This window comes from Aulostomus chinensis, chromosome 21, assembly GCF_037954235.1.
Source record: "Aulostomus chinensis isolate RoL2024-O1b breed Wild chromosome 21, RoL_Achi_v1.0, whole genome shotgun sequence".
Taxonomy (NCBI): domain Eukaryota; kingdom Metazoa; phylum Chordata; class Actinopteri; order Syngnathiformes; family Aulostomidae; genus Aulostomus; species Aulostomus chinensis.
The window spans coordinates 11,319,588-11,345,829 of NC_141340.1; the positions used below are offsets into that span (position 1 = coordinate 11,319,588).

Below are 26,242 nucleotides of genomic sequence, written 5' to 3' on the forward strand. Positions count from 1 at the left end.
GCAAATTCATATTCAGAGTAATGAGAAATAGAACACGTTGCCAAAAGAAACACCATGAATAATTTGTTTTTTAACCAAAATGGAACGACACCTGCAAGCAAGGAGGCAAGGAGTGCTGTCAAACTCATTTTCTCTGATGATTTAACACTGTCGCAGGAAGCGAACCACAAATATGATTGTGCCACTTAAAGGGGAGGGCTTGATACCCATAAATAGCCCTAGGATTAAAAAAAAATGTCAGAAAGAGGAAGAAAGAATAAAGGCAAAGCATTTCACAATGAAGGGAGTGGGCTGAGTTGAAGCCATAAGCAATGTGGCTTTCATCAGAGACATACCACGCTGGTTCCAATTCACATTCATTACGCCTACATGTAATCATCTCCAACATCCTCGCAGACAGGGGAAGTACAGAGGGGCCAGAGATGTCTTTCTACTACAAGTGGTCATCCAGGTGTCGGCCAAGATGTATATACATGTTTCCAAAAGAAGCTTATTTCTCACCATATAACCTAATGTCCCTTTTTATGAGCCATGTTGGATCCTTTTAATCTTTTCAGCTGACAGATCCATTCCTCCTCCAGACCGCGAGGGATCTGGTGTTGTCTGCGTGGACTAACAGAGAAAGTAACTCCTCATTTCCAAACCACCATGCCATGTAACTCAGCCACAACTATGTCCAATTGGACTTTTTAGCTGGTTTCTTTTCTTCTTTTTTTTTCCCTCTCCACGCTTTTAAAAATAACGGGGATTTTGAAGTGACTGTTAAAGCTCGGGTGATTTTCGGTGACATTATTACCAGTCAAAACATCTTTGTCAGAATTTTAAACAAATGGAAAATGCAGTAGTGTAGTTGCTTTTAAGGGAAATTTGTTATAGGATGTCGCATGTCCAGTTTAAATAACATCCAAGTGCAATTTCATGTTATTTCAACCAATTCCTAAATTGCATAGATTTGTAACCCTATAAAAAAAGACATCTGGATGTCACATACAATTTTCATTTTCAAACACGGAAAAAGCGTTTGACTGGAGCCAGATGTTGGAAAGTTTTATTATCCCTTTGTCACCTTCTCATACTCATAACCAGCAACAGATTTACAATGCAGGGAAGCACATTACTGAACACTTGTACTGAATGTAAAGAAAGGACAGAAGAACTGAGGTTTCTGATCTCTTCCAGCTTAGGAGAGTGAGAGCAACTGTACCCATCAAGATTTCCTGTTCTGAGCTTTCAGGTTCAGTGACAAGAACATTGAACCACAGTGTTATGTCTTCTCAGTAAGCTCTCCTTCTTAATACAACAGTGAGACAGGAAGTCATAACGCTCAGACTGATGATCGCAGTTTGAACCCAGTTGCAGGAGCTCCACAGCTGCATCGCTGCATAAAAGCTGGACAAGGCAACATCTTTTACTTTTTGAGTGAAAGACACTGTTTTGCTCAAAACTGATAAACAGAATGACCTGGAAATGAAAAATGCTTTTTTTAAACCCTTTTAGTTAAGATCCTTGCTCACATTGTTCTCCTATTCAACATTACACCCCCCCCCCAAAAAAAACAAAAGTTTCTTTGCATTCCGTTATCAAAATCTTACCTTTTTCTCCTTGTAAATCAAAATACGTAACATTCACAGATTAACATGTACTGACCAATATCAACCAAATACATCACCTATCTTCAACATTTAGCAGCTTGTATATGTGTCTACCAGTTAGGGCATGCTAGCTAACTAGCAAAAAAATGCTAAGTCGATGTGTTTTTGGCTGTTCCCCGAAAGGGATGAAATAGACATCCTGGAGGGCTCTACCTGCCTGCTCCGGTAATGGGAATGTTAAAAGATGTTAGTTGGAAGCTAGAATCCAACTCTGTATCCCAGTAACTCTCCATATTTGTGATGACACGCCCTGGATACACGCATTTCTCCTCATTCCAAACAAATATCCTCCAAACGTAGAGGCAATCTCCAAACTTTGTATCCCGTTTTACCAGTTAGACTCTCTCGAAAGGCCTTTTCAGGTAGACTTCAACAGATCTGACCTAAAAATTTCATTGAACACCTTCTAGCATTTGTGTAAATTACATACACCCTGGGGGTTTTCTGGAAAAATAATATTGTCAACGTCCACTGAAACCTCTATTTCTTAGCTACTGTGGTAGAAATATTAAATTTTGGGGGAAAAAAAAACCTCTGTGTTAAATAACTTGCCTTTGTTGCATCAGGTCTAAATGTATTAAAGTAGCTCTGCTCTTGACAGATGATAGATAGATAGGCGTCAAGGACATAGAGGAAACAAACATGCCCCAACTTCCCTCTCTCTCACACTCACTCACTCACACACACACACACGCGCGCAAGAAGCCGCACTCTGGCCTAATGGGCCCTCGACTGTAGTTACCTCATGGATTCCTCAGCAGAGAGCTTATTGTAATCTAACAAGGCGAGGGAGAAAGCAGGCAGTCAGCTGAGACACACAGGGATATCTCCCTGTGATTTATGACTGGCATTCAATGGCCAATCCTTCCCCAGACACCACACCAATAATCCTTAAATAAGATTCATGGGCAAATCTGACTGGATTGGATTTTCCCATGACTGCAGATAATAACGCACATAGTCCCCCGGAACAAGAAGTGACAACACTTTCTTCTTCCCAGCTGTTTCTTTAGAAATGTATGCCAATTTCAAAATGAAAGCAGGAAGAGCGACAATGATCTTTACTGCAAATGTGTTCTGTGTAATCTCTTCTAATAAAGACCATAAAAGACTGCAGTTCCTCTGTTCAAGGCCTCCCTTCACACCTAGAAATGCACAGAATTAGATATTGAATATTCATGCTAGTTTCATCACGATGGAAACTCTCTGACAATGATACATCAGAAGAAACCACAGGGACTTGTTGGACACAGCAGATTTCTCCGCCAATGAGCCACGTGTCAAGAGTAGAGTCTTACCTTCCCAGGAAGCACTTGGGAAAGGTGGTGAGTTTGCGCTTCCGGTCCTTGATGAGATTACCCTTGCTCATTAGGTGGTAAAGCTTCTCGCCCTTCTCTGACACCATCACCCATGTATCCTGCTCCATGCCCAACGTTAGACCTGCACAGCAGAGGCGGGGGGGTTGCAAAAAGCCTGTCAGTGTAATAGGATTCAAGCCGAGATGTGCTGTTCTGTGTGTTGATGACAAAACTCTTCTGATTAACCAGAAGGACAGAATCTGTGTCACTGCCGCACTGCTTCCTTTTCCTTTCACTTTACAGTGTTGGGATGTATCGCATGTTTAACTGTTCAGGTAATGAAAAAAGTGCAAACAGAGCGCATAATCTCTAATTCAATACAGATGTTAAATCAGAAAATGTATGAAAATGAAGCGGCCCACACCCTGACACTGATACACCGGGAAGCGCCTTCTTACTTTTCCTGCGCTCCCTCTCCTTCATGATGGCCTCCAGCCACTCCTGCTTCTCCTCCGGGGTCTTGGCCATACACACGAACCACTTGTTCTTCGCAGTATTGTGGATCTTCCAGCCGTTGTTCACTATGTTGCCGCTGCTGTGGTAGTCGGCTGCGAGGAAAAGGAGGAGACAGGAAAGATCTTGACTCCACTTGTTTTATAAAGTGCTCTCCTCACTAAGGGGTGGAACAACACACAGTTCAGTTTTTTTTTGAGGGGGGGGGGGGGAGACTCATTTAGGCTTCATATTTGAAAGGGAGTGCCATCAATCAGTGGTTGCGCTGATCGTGACAGTGTAAACAGGGTTTGTTGGGAGGGCTGATTCACTGTAGATGGAGGCATAAAAACGCAGTGGTAACATAAGGAAAATAAAAATAAAGTTGAGATAGAGACACCATACAGCAAAGGGCAGAAAGTCCGCAAGAATGACCGACGTTATCTGATCATTTCTTATTCAGTAGCATGTACTTCATTTCAAAAACAACATTCTAGATCAAACTATGGAGAAGATTGTGGTGCAAACACTCACCGGATACTCATTTCTCCTTGCCTCTCTATTGAGTACCTCATTGATTACGACTCCACTCGTTTAATGAGATAAACGGGTTGGCAAACATGCAGAAGAAGACCCATCTATCAGCATTGTTGAGCCTCTGAACACTCCTTCAGAGCTGAGGCTGCATGAGAGCAGCTTAAATAGAGATGTAAGATGTCAGAATGAACTTTTAACCATTTGTCATCATTATTTCTTTCTCTCGCAAACATTTCAAAAGCTTTCCAAGCCAAAGCCAAATTTTTCAGGGGTGTAACAAAAAGAAAACCAAAACGATCATCAATTACAATCTAAAAGCATCTGTATTTTGGTGTCCTTTCTCTGGCGTGCCTCAAGGGCGGTTTTTTTTTCGACCTCAGGCAGCAAGTGTGTGCCTGGGAAACAGTCGCTGCGCTTTCATTAGGTCGGAGTCGAAGCTAAAATACTCCTGTCGCCCTGGATTTCGGATTGAGATCTCCCGCCTGTGGTACAGAACACCCACGAGTTAGTGCACCACCGCCTGCCTGGTGTGTTTATCCTCCCTCCTCCCACTGCCTCTCCAGACCCAAACTCATCCATCTCACACCAAATATGAGTGCCCATCCTGGTCTCCAGGAGAGGAGAGGAAATGATGGCTTCTACAAATATAAATGATAATCAGTGGCTACGTGTGGCCAAAAGACACAAGTGCTCAAGTTCACCACATACCAGCAGCAGCTCAGATTCAAGGTTGTGTAACTTTAGATGGCTTTAAAAATGTTTAAAGGTAAATTCTAGTCTAAAAAATCTCATAGTTATCCAGCAGATTAGGCCGAGTCCTAACTTTCCAGTGTGGCTTACTACAGTGTATTTTTAAACTCTTGCTACCAGACGTGCTGAAGCGAAAAAGTCTGAGAGTGGGAAGAAGAGAGAGAGGGCGCACAGCCCTGCTAAGACGAACTTTGGCCCTTGTCACACTTTAGTGCTTGGACCCTAATTAAAGCCCCAAGCAGTGATGAGTGGACTATCATACCCCTGTGCTTTTGGCAGTGTGGAAATCTCACTTCCTCTGTCCACTAGGTAGTGGTGGAGCACAGTTATATTCAGTGGCTGCACATCACAGGAGAACAGCACAGTATAATTTTGAAATCAAATGATTTTTTTTACACTGTGTGACCACAAGGTGTCACTGTGACTTAAATTCAGCTTGTAGATGTCCTCAGACTGTGATTCTCGTCAAAGTTTGGAAAAGAGCAGACAATGTGGAGTCCAGTTACTACAGTTTCTTGTTCTATGGTTAAATCAGCCACCTCACCAAGGTAACACCACTTAATTAAAACTCACATTCTCCACGGTAACCCATCACCAAGTGTTTCTGACCTAGATTGTGATGGATCATTTACCCCAAGGAGAATGTCAAAGTGTCATAAAATATGTAATTTCCTGTTGCCAAAAGCTGATGCTATAACTAATCTGTCCCAAAATGTAATGGGTTCCTCCTTGACCAATTCTACACTCCTACACCAACTTAAGTGAAAATCTGCTACATAGTTTTTGCATAATGCTGCCGACAGATAAAAACACAAATCGAAAAACACCATCAAAAACATTACGCCTTTGGCTGAGGCAGTAAAACAAGATCCTTCTCCAACATCACTCACCTGTGCCATCATCCACATTTTCAACTTCCATCACCTCAGTGTTGATCCTGCCTCTGAACAGGTAGCGAGGGCCCTCGGTGGCTGTCTTGCTGTTTTTTAAACGCCTTCAAGTACAAGAACAAGCAAACAACCATTTCATGAATAATTTATGTCACCTGTGGGTCATTCATAATGACGCTATAGCAGGAAAACAACTGAATTAGTTGCCAAGTGTGACCTGATGAAATAGAAACTAGTTCAGACAGAGACAACTGCTTATCAAGTATCCCACCTGCAGAAGCGTAACAATAGTCAGTAATCAGCAGGAGTTTGCTGATTCAACTCACTGATCAGAATAAAAGTCTCACCTGGACGTATTACACATCTCTGTATCCTGAAGTGAACAATCCTTTTTCTTGTGTTTCTTCTGCTGCATGTCCTTTATTTTCCCTCACAGACAAAATGCTTCTCAAAGCGCGCTGCGCTGTTTTCTTTGAAAAATCAAGAATCTGGCACAGTGAATAATTGATGAAGCCGTCTGCCGGAGAATAGACGCAAGGAAGTAAACTGGAAATTAGCATTAACAATATCGCCTTATTTTGTCAGGCATAACATAAATATTATTCTAGACATAACAGCCTGAGGCAGAGACATTTGCTTAAGAATTACACTTTTTGAAAAGGTTCATAAAACTAATGGTTCCAATACAGAGGCGTTTCATCCAAAGAACCATTTTTAGAAGGATTGTTTAAAGCACTGGTGTTACATGCTTACCACTCTAAAACATCTACCCATCTTTCAATACTCATTCAGCAAGTAACCAATGCACAAATACTATGTTACTTACGCTGAGTTACAATTGTGTAAAGGTGAGGTTTTCTTTTTAATACTGATCACTTCCCAGACTTCCTCGCAAGAATCACACTTCCTAGATTCAAGGTAAGTCAAACTTTATATTGGTGTGAGTCTAGTTTAAGACTTTTATTATGGAGGGTGTAGGGACAATTTTAGTCTTTCATTTCCTGCTTTTTTTGTTGTGACTGATTCTTCATTCTGGATTTGAAAAATGAGGTGCTCCAACTGCTCTCACCGAATCCTGCATTATGCTGTTGTTTGTAGTTGGATTACGATTCACCTGGTGTTGTAAGTGGAGGTTTTTTTCCTCTCTCTTCCATCTCTGCTATGTCACTATTGCTGCAGATTACATGAATTCATCCGCTGAGGACAGCCTGTCTGGTTTGGGATGTGTCGTGCTGCTGCTGCCACTGTTTTTGACATCTTTCCCTGGGATCTACACTGTTCTGATATTCAAACTTTTCCTTTTTTGCTCATTAAAAGTTGCTTGATGTTCTTTTAATGGAAATTGGTAATTGTGACATGATGGACTATAATATGCAGTGTGTGTCAGTCATTTCTGCTTCATCTGCTGAATAGATAATAGTTTTTCATCGAAGAGAAACTATAAAAGCTGAGGGGTTTTTTTTTTTAGCTTCCAGGGTGGTTTTTCGTTAGTGCTCTCAAGCTGTTTCCTCACCAAACCGGTTTAGGTTCTTGAACTGGTGCCATTCAAGATTTCCTGAACTAGAACCTGCCCACATTCTCACCAGTTTTAAGCTGAACCACTGCATAATCAGAGTCTTGCTACACGGAAGTCACACACCAATGTAGAGCTTTCTCTGCACCAGGGCTGTCGTGGTAATTTGGGTGAAAAATAAAACTCACTTGCCCATATAAAACATGTTAAACTAGAACTGACTCACATGAGTTGATCACTCATGTGCATCACCACGCTGTAAAACAGCGAAGAGGGAAGAATAAGAGGAGGGTGTGTGAGATGTCATCATTGCTCGCATGTTAACTATCTTTTGGTTCCTGCGGAACCTGATTTGCAGATTCTGAGGTGGGTGACAACGCTCAGAACAGTTCAAAGTAAGGTTGGTTTCTGGGCTCCAAACCTGTTCCATGTCAGTAGGAAAGGCTTATTATAGAAGGTGGATAGGACAGCTGTAGAATATCTGGCTGGAACCTTTCACAGATGGGTCGGGGTGTAACCATTTATGCTGGGTTCATGGTCTGAAATCTTTCTGGAAAGGTTTCCTCTCGGAGTACAAGCCAGAGAACATTGTATGTTTCTGGACTTGCATAAACTAATTCAAAATCAGCCAAACTCTATGGACTATACAGGGCCTTGCACATTCTAAAAGTAAGTAAACTTTCATCGCAAAAATCCGGGGTTTCGCTTAAAATAAAAGTTGGAAGAAGTTGCATTTTTCATTGATGCGGGTGCTGTTTTTATATGGAGGTGGAGTCAATTCCCTGTTGCTACCTGACACGTCATCGCTTCAGGCACGCATTCATGTGAAATCGATGAAGAAATAACTGCAAAAGTTACAACAGAACCACTGTTTTGTATAGGTTCTTATTTCAAAAAACTTGATGCACTTTTTTTTAAACCAATGCATTTTTATCTACAACTTTGAAAATTAAATAAATTGAGAGTTTCTGCTGGTTCCCACAATTTCATTGCAAATTATAGAAAGAAAGAAATCCCAAAAGATCCTGCAATTTTTGAATTAAAAAAAAGAAGAAAAAAAAAAAAAAGCAGTTGCAAAACCAGGCACTTTTGACCACAACAGTCCCAAAAATCTCTGTGTAACCCTAGAGGGACTGTCAACTTGTCAGCTTTTGTTCTAACACACTAATGAACATTAAGCAAATCTCTTTTGTGATTTCTGAATGTTGAATAAACAGCCACATGAGTCACCTGTTTTTCTTCTTGCAGTACACCAGCAGCTTGTCAAACAGGAAGAAAATCCTCTCTTGTATGTTTCCAGCAGAAATCTTCAGCAGGACTCCCTGCATGAGCATCTCTGTGCAGGTATCTGTGATATTGGAGCCCTGGAAACAGAGAGGGAAGACAGATGCTTGGACATCGATGAACACAGAAGCTATTAAATGCAGCAAATCATCTTGATGTGAAAGTTTCATTGTACATAGTTGTTACTTCTACACCAGCAAACGTTCACACACAGGGTCTGAGCAGGAGAAGGGATTACAAAGCCCAGCCTTTCCTGTTCACTCTCTCAGGGGTCTGTAACAACACTCCACGCTTCCTCAGACCAGATTGCTCGGGGACTTTAAAAAACGCATCCGTTAATAGCATCTATAGAATAACATCCCCTTCAGTCAAACTGTGTTGCATTGTCACGCCTGGTCACCATATTGGTTTCTGGTGATAAAATTGGCTGTCTTTTTCTTTACCGTGTCTGCTCTGGGAATTTATGTTGCCCGTTTGATCGGCCCCTCGCAGCTAAAAATAGCTCCAATGCGCACAGAGCCGGAAAATGTGCTAAGCATTTCCTCCTGCTGGAGACGTCAACGGGCCAAAACCTTTCCCACTTGTTCCTTTTTTCTCTCTTTACCCTTTATTTATTCCCCTTTGCATGCCTTCCCTTCTGCTGACTCCCCCCCCCCTTCATTCTCTTGTCTCTTACACTATCTCTTTCATACCTTCCCCCTACATTCTCTAATTCTCCCGCTCTTTCAGGGTCTCTTAACTCCCCAGCCCTTGACCAGATGTTAAACTAATTTGCAGCCGATGAATGTGTGCACACCAGACGTAGAACTTGGTTTGGTCACTTGAAGGGGGCAGAGGTAACATCACACAGGTTCAGAACGTTCTTCATGGAAGAGCCGACACGTTCTCTTTGTGTTTCGTGCAATTGTAACAACCTCTACATCTTTTGGTGAAGACTTCTTTAGTGTTGTCTTTTTTTAATGCATCTTTTCTAACTCATTGCATCAATCCAAGCCTACAAGAGAAAGTCTTCAGTCACGCAAACCCTCAGTTTCATCTAAATTTAAACCCTCTATTTTTATCGTTAAAGAACTGCCAGACATAACAACTGAAAAGAAGAATGAAGATTAAGCATGACAATTAAGAGTAACTATTAATGACAAAATAGTGTCTTTTTGTCACTTTTCTGGAGACACTACAGGAAACTGAGGCAGCCAAATCAAGCAACTCCATAATTCAGGAACACTAATTAAACTAAACGGGACAGAATGTGAAGTAAAACACAACTGGACACCGCAAGTCTAAAATTAACATTTTGAATTTCTACACAGTGACAAAACACAGACAACAACTGGCAATCGCTACCCTGACAAATGCTGGCAGTCCCCGTGATGACCACGGCGGGCCATCGCCCTGTCTCTCCCACGCGAGGTGAACCTGCCAGGATATCCCGAGGCCAGCCAGCTGTGGAGCAGGTCAGCACTAACAAGCAAACAACCGGGCAAAAGGAGGCGGAGGAACGGAAAAACAGCAGTTCTCACAATCACTCCTCATCCCTCCATCATTCCTCAAACGCCCACACCAAAATACATGCAACCATCACTCAGCTCTCCCTTTTTTAAGACTTTTTTTCCCCTCTCTTCTTCTTAGTTTCGTCTCGTTTAGAGCGGCAGCGTCTGGCGTGCAGCGCTCAGAGGGTCCGGCTCCAGAATGAGCTCATGTTTACAATTAATAAAAGTGCTTCAGCTAGGACTGAATGTGTGGAGTACAAGATACATAAACCCCACCCAACAGTGAGATTCCTTCTGATCACACTAGTCTCTCTAAATGTGAATGTAGAAAACTAAAACCTGTTTGTCTGTTTCTGTTTAATAGCTGTAATTGTATTTTAAACACAAATGTTCCCAGCTGTTTCTGCTGTACTTTTTACTAACATAATAAAAACATCTTTAAATGTCTATTTATACTGTAATAACTGCTCTCTAATGTTGTTATTGGCCGAAAAACACTAGAAGTAGAGCTTTGTCATTTCTGGTCCAAAAAAAAAAAAGAAAAAAGATTTACCTTAATATAAGATGGGTAGCACCTCACCAAGATAAAGGAGCTTGTTTTTAAAACAATCGATTTTTGGTAAATCTTGATAAACTCGTTGCAGGGAAACACACCCTTTTTGAGATTTCATTTTAATTTTACTTATTACACACAAAAAATAATAATTTCAACAAGGTGTTTTTGTGTGTAATAAGTAAAATAACCGCAGCAAAATTGACTTCAGATTTCTCAATATCAGACTGGTTTTGCCCCGAGTCCTTTTATCTAACCGAGAAATTGATTAAGTGATTTTTTTTCCCCCCATGTCAATTATGATGAGATTTTTGTGTTTTATTATAAAGCGGTCGTTTTTGAGGCGCATAAAATGAACTCTCAAGGCTAATCATCATGTCAGAGTTGAAAGCTTGTGTTCCATTCAGTGAGAACAATCTGTTGCTGCCTTCATCTTTGTAAGAACCTGTGTCAACACTGGAAACATCTATTTGTCTTCAGGAAACCTTTAAATGACGCCAGGTCAATTACATCTCCGCTTCCAATTACCAACACTGTTGACTCTTTCCCACCACCACTGGACCTACTGACCTTATTAAAGATATCCGGAAACAAAACTAATCTAAAAGGCAACTTCCAGACTGAGAGGTCCACCTGACGATCCAATGCACAACCACCATAGAGCATGACAGCTTTAACTACAGGCTCATCCAGGCGTTAAGAATTTGGCCATTATGAACACAAGTCATTGTTCCAAGAGAGTAAAAGAAAGCTTTAAGGGCTAAAGTCAGCCTTGGAATTCCTGCTGAATGGCTGGAATAGGGCTAAGTGGATTTAAATAAGTCATGACTTTGAGCTTTGTGGGGCTTGGATTTAAGTTAAAGGGGACAACAACAGGACAAGGAGGTGCACACTCACACTCACTGAAGTTGGACTGAGTTACTACAAGTTGAAGCCCACCTCCCAGCCCTCGATATGGGACTGCCATTCTTCCAAAATCTCCAACTTTTCCATTTGCCTCTTTGCTTCATTGATGCTGGAGCACACCGCCTTCATCACCTGCAGGGACTCCTGAACCAGGGCAAAGTCGTTGTGCTTCTTAGGGGTTCTCTTTAGGAGCTCCTGTGCACATTCAAACACATAAAATGACAAAGAGCTCAACAGCTTTGAGGAGAGAAAGGAACATATTTTGTCAAATGTGATTTTGAATTTCTTGACTTGAAAAAATTCTTGAGTTCCATGTTTTAAACCTCTGCTACTGCATGCATGTAAAGTCTAAATGTGTTGTTTTAGCATGTCGGCTACTATAGAGGATTTACAGCGTACAGGATATATCTACTGCCACTGATGGCTATCTGAGGCCCTGGCAGCTGGAAGACTTCACATGTCCCAGCTTCAGATTACCACCTTATTATTATTACATCTCTGTGCCCATCCTGGTGGCTGTTTAGACAACGCCTGGCTGAATTAATACATCATAACAAGCTGAATGAGACAGAGCAGCTCAGATCGCCAGCAAATCTTTTGAAAGTGTATTTGATTTCGTTCACGTCCCACACAGGAAAATGGAGATTTCAAAACTAACAGTGCAGGTATGAATGAGGCCAGTCTTTAGTGTCTCAGTGTGTAGCTGGGTGGAGGAGGCAGCGGTGGAGGTGATGAGAGGTCCTGTGTTATTACTATAATGAGCCTGTACTGGTGAACTAAAACAGAGATGTGTCAGAATGGGAAAGCGGGGTCTCATAGCAGGGGGGACGTTGAAGTGAATGGGAGGGGAAAGCCCTTACTTATAACTAGGCGGTGCCGCATGAAAGGAGAGGTAGAAGGTGTGGTGGAGGTGGGCGGTAGAGGTGGCTTAGGGCTGTGGGATCTTTAGATTACATGGTTAACATCCACAAGGCCGTACTCACTCTCAGCAGCAGTGGGTACTTGCAGATCCTCTGAATGGGAGCCACCAGGTAACCCTCCAAAGGGACCTCTGTGTTTTTCCTGCCTCCAAGCAACATGCAGTTCTAGGGGACATAAAAGGAGAGGGGAAAGGGAGACATTGAGAACTTCCTGTTCATGTTTTCAGTGGGATGCTTTTTGTGGTTTTTTGCTGCCAAAATGGTAGCATAGCATTCTCTTTTGTTTTTATTGTATTCATTTTACATCATTTCATTTTTTTGTTATATATTTTTCATGGATCTATTGACATTTCTTTTTCTAATGTAGATACATTTACTTCTTTTCCTGAATATTTTAGCAAATATTTTCTTTTCTACTCAGGTGAAAAAAAGGATTTGTAATACTGTGTTCATTTATATGTTGTTAGTTAAATCATTGTTCAATCAAAGGTAACATTCTCTAAAAACATCCCTTACCTTCCTAAAAGAAGTGAGAAGAACTATACCCTGTTATTCTTTTTAAAATTTGATGTCATTTTTAAACCTTTGTTGAGCAGCCGAAGTGGAGGGAGCCAGGAAACACTGTTTGGGAGAACCACGTGTGTTAAGTTTTGCTTATGATTCCAGAATGTTATTATTTTAGAGTAGGATACATCCTTAAAAAAACGTTATTCCAAAATTTTGTGGCAACCAGATTTCATAAAAATATGTCAACACTACCATGGCATCGTTCCTGTAACTTACCACTCAAGATTTTTACGGAGGACTGGAGCTGCGTCACACGTAGCATCGTGGAGTCATCGACAAGTTCTTATAACACCTTAACATAAAGGTTTTGAGGATGTTTATGAAATAAATATTGTTCCTTTATGTTCCTGAGAGGTTAAATGTTTAGGAAAACAACAAATCATAGAATGCTTATTTATCAAAACATCCTCAGTTAAAAGGTTTCATCCCAGTAAACATTTAACCTTATAGAAACATTAGATGAAATCATAAACATCTGCAAAATGTTTTTTGATGTTAGTTTGAAACGCATTCTTTAAGAAATCATTAGAACATTAAAACCTGTGTTCGGAACATTCATTGCTAGCTTGCAGAGGAACTGATCAAAGTGACCCTTTGCTACATGTGCATCTGTTATCGGGTCAACTGCTCATATTCATTCTCGCCTGAAATTTAGACGAGGTGCTAAATGACAGTGTAAACACTAAAGCAGGCTTTATGGCTGCCAGGAGGTTAAAAGGTTTAGTGGAAGTTAGCGGATATCCACGCCCTGGTCACTGCAGGACCTGGGAGGTGGAGATGACCCGAGATGCCTGGTAGACGGAGAGTAACATGAGATGACTCTGATGGAAGTCACATGAAGGTCGAGGCTATAAAGACCTCATTAAATCAAAGTCAATTAATATATTTTCTTTCTCTTGGTCTTTTGATAAAAGGAACACAAGGACGGTAAATCAGACATGCAGTCACTCTTCTCTGATGTGCATGTTTCATTTCTCACTCCATCAATTACAGTGGGAGAAAAAGGTCATACCCTTCACCGCAGAAGCGGCCAATCAATACAAGTAAGTCTGCCGCTGCTTGTTCTGGCTGCAGATCTCGATTTCAAAGCGCTCTGTTTTTATGGAAGGGGTGTAGTGAAACGAGTGTGTGCTGCTCTGAGACCAAGCTGCAAAAAACATTCTAAACTGTCAAAGCCTAAGAGGGAAAAGTGAAAAGTATGAACAGAGGGCAAGAAACTGTAAACAGCGTGGAGTGATATGTGAGAGGCAATGGAGGGGAAAAAGTATTCTGACCTCTCGGAGCACACATACACGCTCTTATACACATACACGCGCACGCACACACAAACGCGCGCACACACGCACACAGAGCTAGCGAGCCAGTATTGGGAATGTAGTCATCTTTTGTTCTAGCAATATGATGCTCCCCTGTGGAAGTGAAAGTCTCTCCGAGTGTCGGGACAGGAGGAGGAAGTCCACCCACACATGGGGCAGAGTCACATCAGCTGTCAGACACACTGGAACATGAAGTACAAGGTTTTACACTGTCCAGCTGCCATGCGTGGGAGACTGTGTGTTTGTATGTCTAAGAGTGTGTGTGTTTAAGTTAAAGCTTTCATGTGTAGGTCCCACTTGGGGCCTAAATTTGATATGTTGGTTTAATATCAGCAGTACTGAGCTCTGCAATGATCCGGGGCCTGATTCAAAAAACTATCTTAACAACAAATTTCCTCTAAAATGTGTAATTATATCATACATTGAAGTTTAAGGTGAAAATTTAAAAAAAAGTTTTAAGAATTGATGTGAGGATTGATTGTTATGGTGGCTTCAGGTTCAGTTGGTTGAGAATCTGGGTTCAACACCCACTTGCAGCCCTTTACTGAGTTTCTCTTCTCCTGCATCTCCTTCCTCTCTCGACTACTTATTTCAAAAAAAGATGAGAAATGCAAAAAGAACAAATGTGAGATCGTCATGTTCTTTCATTTTTACTACTTGCTTCAACAGCTCTTTCTAACCCAGCTAGCATAAACCTGTAATCCCTGATTTGTTACCAAGCACCCCCCGATAAAATGTTCCATTTCTAGCAAGTATAGCCTGGGAGTATTGAGAGCCACAGGGACGATTCCTTTTTGTGGCCGAACCAAGAAGTTAGCATGGTTCTCAAAAGCCAATGGGATTGATTTTTGGATTAGTGCTGAAAATAAGCAGTGTCAAATGCAATTGCATGCAAGCTAATTTTAGCTACTAACCACAACAAAGCTTTGTGCTTTTCCTTTCTTCCTCCACATGTGTTCAGTGGATTAAAAAAAAAGACCAATAAAAGCATCACAATTCACAAATGTGGTATTTACTGAGATGCTGTAGAACAGAATCATAAAATATCTTAAGCAAGTGCTAACCTCAGACCTTATTTCAGGGATTTGAAAAAAGAACCCATTGACTTTGCTAACTGACAATGATAATTTATTTCTGGGTTTTTAAGAGCCCACTTCCGCAACACTGTGGGTTTAACAACTTTTAACCTTGCTTCTGCATTTCTAAAATATATTTTCAATCCTATAATATTCAAGAAGATATAATAAGACATACTCAAGACATTTTAAGTATTTTTCTGAGAATTGCATGTTTCTTAACGTTTATCTTAAAAATTGCATTGGGAATCCGGACCCTAAAACTGCTTTCAGTATGTGACCTATTAAAAGCAAGTTACACATTGTACACTGTGTGCAGATTTTAGAGTCCCTCCTCACCAGTAAACATGTCCGGACGCTCCGGATCTTGTTGAGCTCCAGCAGCAGCCTCTGGGCCTTCTCATGATTCCCGCAGTATTCATCATAAATCTGGAAACGGCTCCTCTGCCAAAGCCAAAGACAGACAAGGTGAGAAGGATGTATGAAGAGTAAACTAATTACAGAACCAAAGAGGATAAAAACAGGAGGGGGTAATACTGAAGACAAATTTACTGACAGAAGAAATAAAGGAAAATGAAAGAGAAAGGCAGACATATCCCACAGAGTGCCACAGACATCTGAATTAGAGGATTCATATGAAGTATTTATTCCCTCCATCATGAGATACATAATACATATAACGTGTGGAGCCCAAAAACTTATCCTCTCATCTGCCTTGACGCATTACCGCCGCCATCCTTCCACCAAAGCAGTTCTTGCGACATCCATGTCTTTGTAGTGATTTAGAGGCTACGCCGTGCGGTTTCTCTGCTGCCTTTCAAAGTCACTACAGAGCGATAAAAATGCTGCACGTCCTCTGCTGTGCTGCTCAAGGAAGCTGACAATGTGGAGGGACATTACTGTTACAGCAACAAGCAGGACTGTCCAGTACGCTCTCAAATAATCACACTGTCTATGAATGTATTTCATGTGCTCGAAAAAGGATTTTTCTTTTATGTTTTGGGGGTTTTTTGTTGGGGTTTTTTTTTGCCTTTCGGGACTGAGTTTTCTGAATTCCAAAAAACAGGAGTCAAAAAATTTGCAGGACAGAATCAGGGGGATTATAATCGGATCGGTCCATTGTCCAGCTGGCAGAGTTTTACCACTGCAGTAAAATTAGATTAAGTCACTCTTTCTGCAGAAAAAAAAGACACTTTGAAAAGAGAGGAGGAAAAATCTATGGGGTCTCAAACGATGACTGAATTCATAAGCCATGCTTCTTGTATTACACTTCCCTCCATGAGGTCATCTTATCATCCACCTGACTATACCATCTGTAGCGCTGGATCATCTCTCTTCACCTGTATCACCAGCTTGACACATCAGGGCCCTACTGGCAAGGAAGTCACCTGAAGCCAAATAGAAGGACGGAAAGATGTATCACACTTTGAAAGCTATAATATGCCGGCGTGCCTCAAGGCTCGGCATCGAAGACGTGTGATGTATGGCAGCAACGAGCGGAATAAAAGTACATCACCCACTCCATCTATCTGGAGGGATAAATGAACAACATGTGGTGCATCTTATCACCCTCAGTCAATCTGAGCTCTCGAGAAATATGTCACATTAGTGAACAATAAAGAGCATGCATAGTTGACGGTCACATGATAACTGAAGGTGGAAGCGGTGGAAGCGGCGGCAGCGGCGGCAGAGCATGTGCTACTTACAAAGTGCAAGAAGCAACGACCAATTTCATGGTGGGCGTGAGGGTCAGGGTGGAGAAGCTCCTCAACCATGGACAGGAAGTCTTTGTGAACAGCCAGAATCTCCTCGATGTTGGAGAATAAAACCTAAGTTGAAACAACAAAGGATAGCTGATTTGTTTTTTTGTCATTTTGCCATAGCAGAGGTCTGTTTGCAGCATCACACAAAAAGGCCAAACTTGGTGGAGAGGTGTAGCATGGCAGGAAAAAAATTTAAAACATTACAATTTAGCATGAAAAATGGCATTTCTTTCTACATTAGCTTTGGCTGACTTGGCCTTGCCAGAGGTACTCACCCAATAGTTGCCAGCTGTTTCTACTCCAGTGTCGTCCCAAAGACTGCCAGCCTGAATCAATACATTGGCATATGCTATTTGTTTGTGACCGCTAAGCGAGAGAATCTAACGCCGCTGAGGTTTCTTTGTAATGGGCATCTTAGCTTGAGAATGTAAAACATTATTACAGTAAGAACAGAGGAGCTTAAAAAGGAACACATTTCTAAGATCTGTTGTAAGAGAACTTTGTGTGCTGTTGACTTCTGCCCTCTTTTATGTAAATTCTGTGGTGATTTTTAAAGGATAAAACAATATGCTGACTCTTGATGGGTGGAAAAAAATAGTCATGACGCCAGAAAAATCAAATCAAGGCATGAAGTTGTTTATGGGTGTTTTGCTAAAAACAGCAAAAAAAAAAAAAAAAAAAAAAGATCTGCCATTCAGCTGTTTGGTGACATCACAGCCTGCTGTGGCCAAACCTCCCTGTGACCCCCATTATCCACAATCCACTCTGCACAGCATGTTCCCAAACAAAACATAGATATATTCCAAAACACAAGCCACGCAGTAAATATCCACTAAATGTGTGTTTACCTTCAAAAGTAAGCAAGCTAGCTGAGACGGTCACAGACCCTCCTACTGTGACATCCTTTATGATCCCCTCAGCCGGAATCATTTATAAATAGATTATATTTACAGCTGCTTCCTGGATCGCCCACCACTTCTTTCTCCATTCAGAACTTCAGTATTTTAGGTTGCACCATAAACAAGGGACTCATTTTATTTAGTTTATAATGCAATTTCTGACCCTGCTGCCATGGATCAGGTTACTAAATGAAAATGGAAGTCAATAAACCTTAAAATTTTTGAGGTATGCATTGACCCTCACCTTAACCGTTTCCTCTGTGACATTCTTGTCAATTTTGGTGGCCGCGTACTGGTTTAGGCGATGGAGAAACACCTGGAGGAGAAGGGAAGGCAAAAGTTAACACTTTTCAACTTGACCCAAGATTAAATTACAGCTTGGCGTCTGATCCTTTTGTACCTTAAGCGGCCAAACAGAAGACTAAGATTTGAGGCTTAAGAGTGCAGCTGCAAAACTCAGCTGCCAAAGAGCAAATTGGTAGCCATCACAGTGGAGACCTGATACACGTGAAACACAATCTTTGCATTGGTTAAGGAAAAAAAAAAACGCATACTTGAAGCGCATGGAATTTCAAAGGTGATGTTAAATGGCTGGAGAGTGTGTGAATAGAGATGGATGGGAAGTGCTTCTACTTTTGTCAATCCCAGAGGACTTTGGTTCCCAGGCTGCTTCACTGCACAAAAATCTCAACCTATTTAATGCTTCCAGGCACTTTCTGAGAAAGGAAAATTAAAAAGGTGTGCTTCGAATGTGTTATTTACATGAGATGAGGGAGGAATTAGTCATTTTCTGGATCGTGCAAGAGGAAGGCTTTTAAAGATCCATGAAGCACACAAGAATCTGTTTGTGTGTGTGTATGTGTGTGTGTGTGTGTAAATGTGATGGCTGGGGTCTATCTTCAGTAGAAACCCTGGGAGAAACAAATTGGCAGCAACATATCTTCATTTGGAGTGATGTTTTTGACTTCACTCCCTGCAGCCATGATGAAATCCAAATACAAAGTACACAAGAAATTACATTCAATAGCTGTCAGTTGTAGCTTCATCAAACTTGTCACTTGCTTGCTTGGTATGACAAAACCGTCTGTCATGTTCAAGTTGAATGAGAAGACATTACGCTGAACGAAAAATGATCTTGGCATAACATTACAAAACCCATCCATGCCTTATGCCACACAGCTAATTTAATTTACTGTCAAAATCACGAAAAACATAGAAACTTGATTGAGATAAAGGCCGTACGAGAGTGAAGCACGTTCTTTGCTTTCATTAAGACAAGCTTCGTTGCTCAAACATTGTAGGAACATTTTTAGAAACAAACAATAAATTAACCGTAGGAAGCAAAGTGAAACAAATAACAGTTCCACATCATCTGCAGCCACTAAAAAAACCTTTAGGAAGATGTCCCAGAAGGCAGCAGGGCTGTTGGAGATGGCCTGTAAGATACCATAAGATTTCACTGCTAAAAAGGGATGAAAATATAATTGAAATTAAAGCTGCAAGCAGCGTTGTTAGGGCCTGAGCCCCCGCCTAGCCGCGGCCGGATCGCCGGCCCCAATCCAACGGTGTAATCGGCAAATCCCTAGGCCTTGTAGTTTAGGAGATACGAGCCTCAGTGCGCTGCACAGTGTGAGTGCAGAGCTGAGAGCCGGCCCTTTAAGAGCCCCTCCCTTCTCTGCTCGCTCTCTGCCATCTCTGTCAGAGCTGAGAGCAGAGCTGAGAGCAGAGCTGCCAGCTGGCCCTTTAAGAACCCCTCCCCCGCTGCACTTTCTTTGATCTGTGCTGGAGTGGAGAGAGTGGAGGATTCAGAGAAATGTAGTGTGTAAAAGCTGAATAAGTCGGCATACGTTGGTCAAAAGTCACACAAAATACCATATTTTTGTAGGGATTTTTGTCAGGAATACAGTGGTGTGTTTTTAAAAGCTGTGCAATGTATGGTATAGACGTGAGAAGCATTTGTTCGAGAGTATGTACCCTGAGAGGACACGCTCTCCCCATAGACTTCCATTGTAAGGCGAAAAGTGTCTCCCCCACTTTGACGGCTCATAAAATCCAAACCGAGTGCGTAGTATATTAACCTTGAACAACTTTTAATCAGCACAGTTGGGAGAGTAATGTGTGAAAGTTTGGTAGCCCTGGCATTTACGGTTTAGGAGGAGATAGATTTTGTTCGGGGCGCAAAATTGTCCAAAATTAGACATTCGTGTCCAAATTGTGGACATCCTGTTACAGTTAGGTCAGGGGTGTGAGTGTATGATTTATCCGTGTTGATGAGACGAGTTCAATGGTGTTGGTCCCATGTCTGTAGGACATTCCTACAGTCTGTGGCGTGGTTTTTTGTGTATGTAGGTGGAGCTATTGAGTAGAGCGCCTCTTTTTTTTAAAATTATTGAATTTTTCGCTGCACCCGATGTGCGTACCAAATTTGGTGAGTTTTCATGCATGTTTAGGGGGTCAAATTTACTTTTGAAGTGGCGAGTGTGACTTCGAAACATAATAGGGTCTTCGCCAGGGACTGGCTCAGGCCCTAATAAAATAACTGTGTATTTTAGAGAGATGTACTTCCGTCCTACCTCCTCTGCTGCTGCTGCGCTTGACAGGCTGCAGCTATTAGTATAAACATATCTACGGGTGCTAACGCTAGCTTGTTATAGTTAAACGCGTTGTGGTTTGGAAAATACGACGGACATTGTAGGTAGATGTTTTTCTTTTACTACTTGTCTTCAACTCGGGAGAATTTGACCTCCTCTTCAGCCGGTTAATTCTCTGCTTTTCACCACCGCGACTTCTCCGTCCGTTTGGTGGCTATTAAGCTCCGCCTTCTTTCGGTCTATGCAGGCATGTCTATGTACGCAGGTGCGTGATCCCTGAAGGGGGCATGACGTAAAGCGGTATTCTGACGTAACACTGCCTTTACATGCGGAAAATTTTCTAACTCTATGGTCTCCCGGGGCAACCATCCCGGAACAGCAGTGAATGAAAGCCTGCTGCTGAGTTATTATCCACCATTTCACTCGGGGCTAAAGAGGCCTTCAGACTTAAGACTTCTGAGGAGCCTCTGGTGTTTTTGTGTTAGACCCTTTATTGAAAACCCTTAATTGGCTAACTTTGATCCACTATGCTAAGCAAAATCGGCTAGGTTTATTATTGTAGGATTAGCACCTTGAATTAATATGTCAGTCTGAATAAATAAGAGGGAATAAACCTCTTTTGGTGCACAATTTTGTCAAAATTTGCTAAAAAGCAAAAGGTTTAACTGGTGACGTTAACGGTCAGGCTATATTCATGTAGGATGAGGTAATTAGCACACCCTTAGCATCTTTTCACCTAACAGTTTTTTTTTCTGGATGAGAAAGAAACCTATTTTCATTGCATTATTTTTTCAAAAATGTTCTTTGTGTAATTTTTTAGATTTACGGTGGCACAGCAAAAGGTTCCGGGTTCGAGCCCTGTCTCCAGCACAGGATCTTTCTGTGTGAGTCTGCATGTTCTCCCTGTTCCTGTGTGGGTTCTCTCTGGTACTCCAGCTTCCTCCCACAGTCCAAAGACATCAAGAGGGGACGAGGCTGATTGATACTCTAAATTGACTGTAGGTGTGACTGTGAGTGTGAATGGTTGTCTGTCTCTATGTGTTGGCCCTGTGATGGACTGGTGACCCATCCAGGGTGAACCCCGCCTCTTTCCCGAAGGTCATGCTTTGAAATAGTGTGGGTTCATGAGAAATTAAACAACTACTACTATTGTCATCATTTAAAGTATTATGACACTTGGTAGAAGTAGTTCAGTGCCATCTTTTGACTGAAGTATTATTATAATTATATTAGATGTTGCTGTTAATTGAATGTCATTGAATATTTATTTTCCATTATCTCATTATGATCTACCCTTGTGTTTTGATTTGGTCACATTCTTTAATAGTGTGCCAATAAAGCTATTTGAATTTGACAGGTGAGTAACAGAAGAGAAAATGTAACAGCATGAGGTAAGAGGGTGAGAAGAAAGACAATGGAGAGGTGGAAACTTCTGGAGGAGCAGGAGGAATCAGCCAAGAGAAGGAGAAGGAGAAAGCTCAAGGATAGGAAGTGGGGGAGACAGGAAGAGTGGCGAGGGAGATGGCAAGATGGGGATGGAGTAGTAAAGGTATCAAGGGTAGCTATTAAGGGTGGATACAGTAAAGGGGAGCAGCTACGTGGGAGACAGTAAGGTGGTGGGGGACATGATAAGAGGCAGGTTATCTTTTTTAATGTGGTTTTGCTTCTTGTATCACAAAACATAGATTGGCTCAGGTAAAGAACAAATCAGACCCGCAGTCTTTGCAGAATTCAGCTCTATTCAACAGGAAGTATTAGTAGTATAATTAGTATTGCCAGTATTACAAGCATTATCAGCATTGCATAATTTTAGTCATACAGAATTATTTAAATTTGACCATATTTTACCAGTTGCAGCTGTCTTATCACTATTTTAGTCCAGTGTGAGTTGTTATGTTTGCGATTTTAAGCTGAAAAAGTCCACCAGCTGGACTTAGGACAGGAGTGGTCCTGTTGCACTTCATGCTATGAAGACAAACACTCCTTTTGTGTGTCCCGGTCAAAACTTACTAATCAATTTCTTCTGAACAAAAACTGATGCTTGGCACATTTGGGGGTGTAAATTGCCTATCAAAAACAGGAACGGTGTAAAATTACCCAGAGCCTTGATATCCTACCTGGGTTACTATGCCAAGCACTTTGAGTAAGACTTTTCTTTTCCCGTGTGCAAGTGTCACAAGAAACAAGCACATGAAGTCATGAAATGCAAGTTCTACTTTATCTGTACTGTATCATCAAAAAGGAAAAAGGCACTTGTAATGGAACTCCTGGTTTACTGGAATGGAGTTCGACACCCTGTTGTGTCTTGCTGATGAACTTTGCATTTCATGAAAGGCCGTATCATTTTCACTCAATTCATTTTCTGCAAAAAAAAAAATGGTCAGAAACTTTTGTGTGATGCCTACATTTATCAGGATCCATCTTTTACTTAGTTATGGTAACGCTTATTTCCTACTATGAGATCATGTATTAAACTGCAAGCAGACACCTGAGTGAAAATTAATACTAGAAAAGGGTCTTAAAGTGTTTTTTTTTGTTGTTCTTCTTTCATAATGAAGCATCAAAATAGTCTGAGAATTATATATGAGTTCAACTTTTATTTAAAAGTCCCTGAAAACGTTGAGGACAACCCCCATTTACAATGATACCAGAATGACTGGTAAATGATGAACCCTCTAGGCAGGCTTAAAAAGTTGTCATCCTGTGGTAAAATTTATACTAAACATTATATCATTGATATTGATTGTATAATTAATTCATAAACAGCCTTCGATCCCTGGTCTCATCACATTATGTTGCAGGAGGTAGACCACAAGCTACTGAATGGAATCTAGATCGGTAGGCTGGAGCGGCCACTTGGTGGACCACCATATGTGAGTATGACAAATACCACCTCAGAGCGTGTTTCTTAAACGAGTGCACACACGCTGGGAATTATTTCTTGACAAGTAGATCAACAGAGCGAGTGGTTGTGACTATTTGTACGCCTGCTTAAATCTTATCAGCTGATTGTGAACAGATGGAAAAGGTGGTGGAGCTAAATCAACGATGGAGTCTTCCGCTTTAAAACTACTCCTCCCAGTTTGATTACAAAATCAATGTTCTGTAAACTTTTTGAAGGAAAAAACCAACTTAATAATGAGGAATCATCTTAATCACAACGTATTGATGTCAAGCAACACTTCAAAAGAAACTGTATGAGGGAATGCTGGAATCTGGTTTTGTGGTTGGAAAAAAAAAAAACACAAAAAAATAGGGGCCTGAGATAATCAGGCTCTTTGTTGCGGGCCAACTCCATGCTGATTACCATTCTGTAGCTGCCTTGCCTCGCAACTCTGCCACTCACATGCATTACCATCTGATTAGCAAGTCTAATATGTACAAACATGGAGCAGACTTCAACAGGGCCTCGCTCAGGCCTGACGGGGCTTACAGTACGGGACCTTCGCTGAACAACAGTTCTGCTCATTTGCATCAGAACCCCACTTCCTTATCATTTTATGTGTGACATCAAACATGGGCACATTAGGGAATCTACTGCTTGAGTTTTTATAATGAAGAGCCTATAGGACAGGAAATAATTACTATTTCTGCAAAGCACTAATAATACTCTATAGGTACAGCTATGGGGCACATGAGAGGCCACACTAATGCTTACCAGAAGAAAACTGTAAATAAAAACGCATCACAGCATGAGTTTGGACGATAATCGTCAGGCACTGATCATGTTATTCCTTGTTGGAGGAGCAAACGTGTCTCTTCTGATGAGAGAGCCAAGATTGCCTTGTTGATGTTGTCAAGAGACTGGAATGGCTCCAGAACGGGAAGCTGAGTGACTGAATTTATGGACACAGTAACGGTACCCAGGGTGACTGTGAATAAAAGCCCATTTCCAGGTCTGAACTGACAGTGCTACACTATATAAGCACAACTCACTTGCAAAAACTGTGAATGTAACATTTTATGGGGAATCCAAATCAGGTTTGTAACTCACTGTTAGCGGAACTTGTCGAAGGATTTATCTCGGGATTTATCTGCTGGTTTACAGCTTTTGGTGTCAGATTTGTCTACGATACTCGTAATTTTATGTAGTTTTGTTGAAAATTCCTCTAAACCATGACCCTCATTCATGGATAACACATTGCATCCATTACAGCAACTTATGCATCTCACCTCATTCTCACAAGCAACCAAAAGAATTCCAGAGGGACACATTTTGTTCCCTGGAGGGTTCTCGGTCACATGGATCCTTCCTCGGTAGGAGGGATCTCAAGACTCCTTTATCAGCATTTAGGGAACCCTCCTTTAGAACACTGTGTGTTATGGATGTGCATTCTTGAAAGGGTCCCGCCTTCAGTTCCACTGCTGTGCTATATTTTATATAACTAGTCAGTGATGAACTGAATAAAAATAAGTCCCAAAAAGCTTGTGTGTTACTTTGAACAAGTGTAATTGATAAGCTAACATAATGCAAAATTACCATTTTCCTATATTAGGACCTAACTAATATTACTTGCATATTATATTAAATATAAAACCTTTTTATCCCTTCATCACTCTACCAATGCATGTGCACAAATTCAATAATACAAACATGCTTTCATGTCGACAAATAAATATCAATGCCTGCAATCAGTGACTCTTATTTACAGATGATGTCATCAAGGCAAATATTGGCAGATATGATAGCTTAGCAAAATAACGGAGCATCCATCCATAACACAAGATACCGCTATGATCTAGGAAGACTTATTAAAACAAGGATTTTTTTTTTTTTGGTGTTCTTTTCATGAGTTTAAGGAAATACGCCTGAAAAAAGGTGTGTGCACAACACCCACCCAAACACACACACACACACACACACACACACACACACACACACACACACACACACACCACTAGACATATTTCAGCCCCAGGGAAATTCAGCAGGGTCTGTGCTTTCTCACTCTATGTGGTGGACACAGTGTACACATATTTTATCCTCAATCTGATATCAACAGTATTTAAGAGGCAAGTCGGAAAGTCGTTTTGCTCTTGTGGCCCAGGTGTAATCCCCTGTATTGTTGCTATGATAGCTGAGGGGAGGCTACACATTAAATCCCCATTAAATTTTTCATCATCCCACAGAGCAGATGGGTGTGATGAATAGGTCGATCCAATCACTGCATGTGGCCCTGCCCGCCATTAATCAACAGGTTCACATGCCCAGGGCCACATCGGGGAAATCCTGGCCTACTGCCCGACTGCCAACAGCCCGACCTTTACTGTCACACTGAAACTCAGCAAACCGGAATTAGTTTCAGTGAGCAAAGCTACACTTTTCCATCATGACTTATAGCTGTGTGCGTGAGTTTGATGTCAAAGGCTTTTTCCTCAGGAGTATGGGAACTGAAATGACACCTTGCATCTTCCAGACTTCAGTCAAATGGACCAGCCTGAAGGCTCTAGCCCTAAGTTCAGATGCAGGACACATTATGAATGGATATTATGCAATGTTTCACCATCACACCCCAGCATCTCTAACCACTTGGCAAGTTACAATAAGCGGAAAGCTAGCCACTACTTCCACTATCCTTGTTTATCTGAGGGAATGTCGATGAGACAGACAGATCCCGAGAGGCCAGTTGCTTCCTCAACAAATAAACTAACAATGATATAACAAGAAGACAATAAAGGACATTCCTTCCAGTCTAAATAAAGTGTGTGTACGGCATATTTGACATGCCAGAGACCGTGTCTTAA

General features: G+C 41.4%; 1 protein-coding gene and 1 long non-coding RNA gene across 3 annotated transcripts in view; one reads left to right on the forward strand and one right to left on the reverse strand.

Annotated features, from left to right (window-relative positions):
- The window catches only part of prex2 (phosphatidylinositol-3,4,5-trisphosphate-dependent Rac exchange factor 2), a 100,792-nt gene that overhangs the window by 61,821 nt on the left and 12,729 nt on the right, over positions 1 to 26,242 (reverse strand). Inside the window, exons 2-10 of the mRNA XM_086192108.1 lie at positions 18,151 to 18,222; positions 16,951 to 17,073; positions 15,584 to 15,688; positions 12,349 to 12,450; positions 11,399 to 11,560; positions 8,363 to 8,496; positions 5,620 to 5,723; positions 3,409 to 3,558; positions 2,951 to 3,092 (exon numbers count right to left, since the gene is read on the reverse strand). Coding sequence (XP_086048234.1) covers positions 2,951 to 3,092; positions 3,409 to 3,558; positions 5,620 to 5,723; positions 8,363 to 8,496; positions 11,399 to 11,560; positions 12,349 to 12,450; positions 15,584 to 15,688; positions 16,951 to 17,073; positions 18,151 to 18,222 — 1,094 coding nt within the window. The remainder of the gene's footprint in view (positions 1 to 2,950; positions 3,093 to 3,408; positions 3,559 to 5,619; positions 5,724 to 8,362; positions 8,497 to 11,398; positions 11,561 to 12,348; positions 12,451 to 15,583; positions 15,689 to 16,950; positions 17,074 to 18,150; positions 18,223 to 26,242) is intronic.
- Positions 6,660 to 10,347, forward strand: LOC147241676 (uncharacterized). 2 transcript variants are annotated; one of them, XR_015111050.1, is made up of 4 exons: positions 6,660 to 6,741; positions 8,381 to 8,476; positions 9,727 to 9,870; positions 10,046 to 10,347. It is a non-coding gene; the product is annotated as an uncharacterized LOC147241676 (long non-coding RNA). The 2 variants fall into 2 exon arrangements; XR_015111049.1 differs by lacking the exon at positions 6,660 to 6,741 and adding an exon at positions 7,522 to 7,801.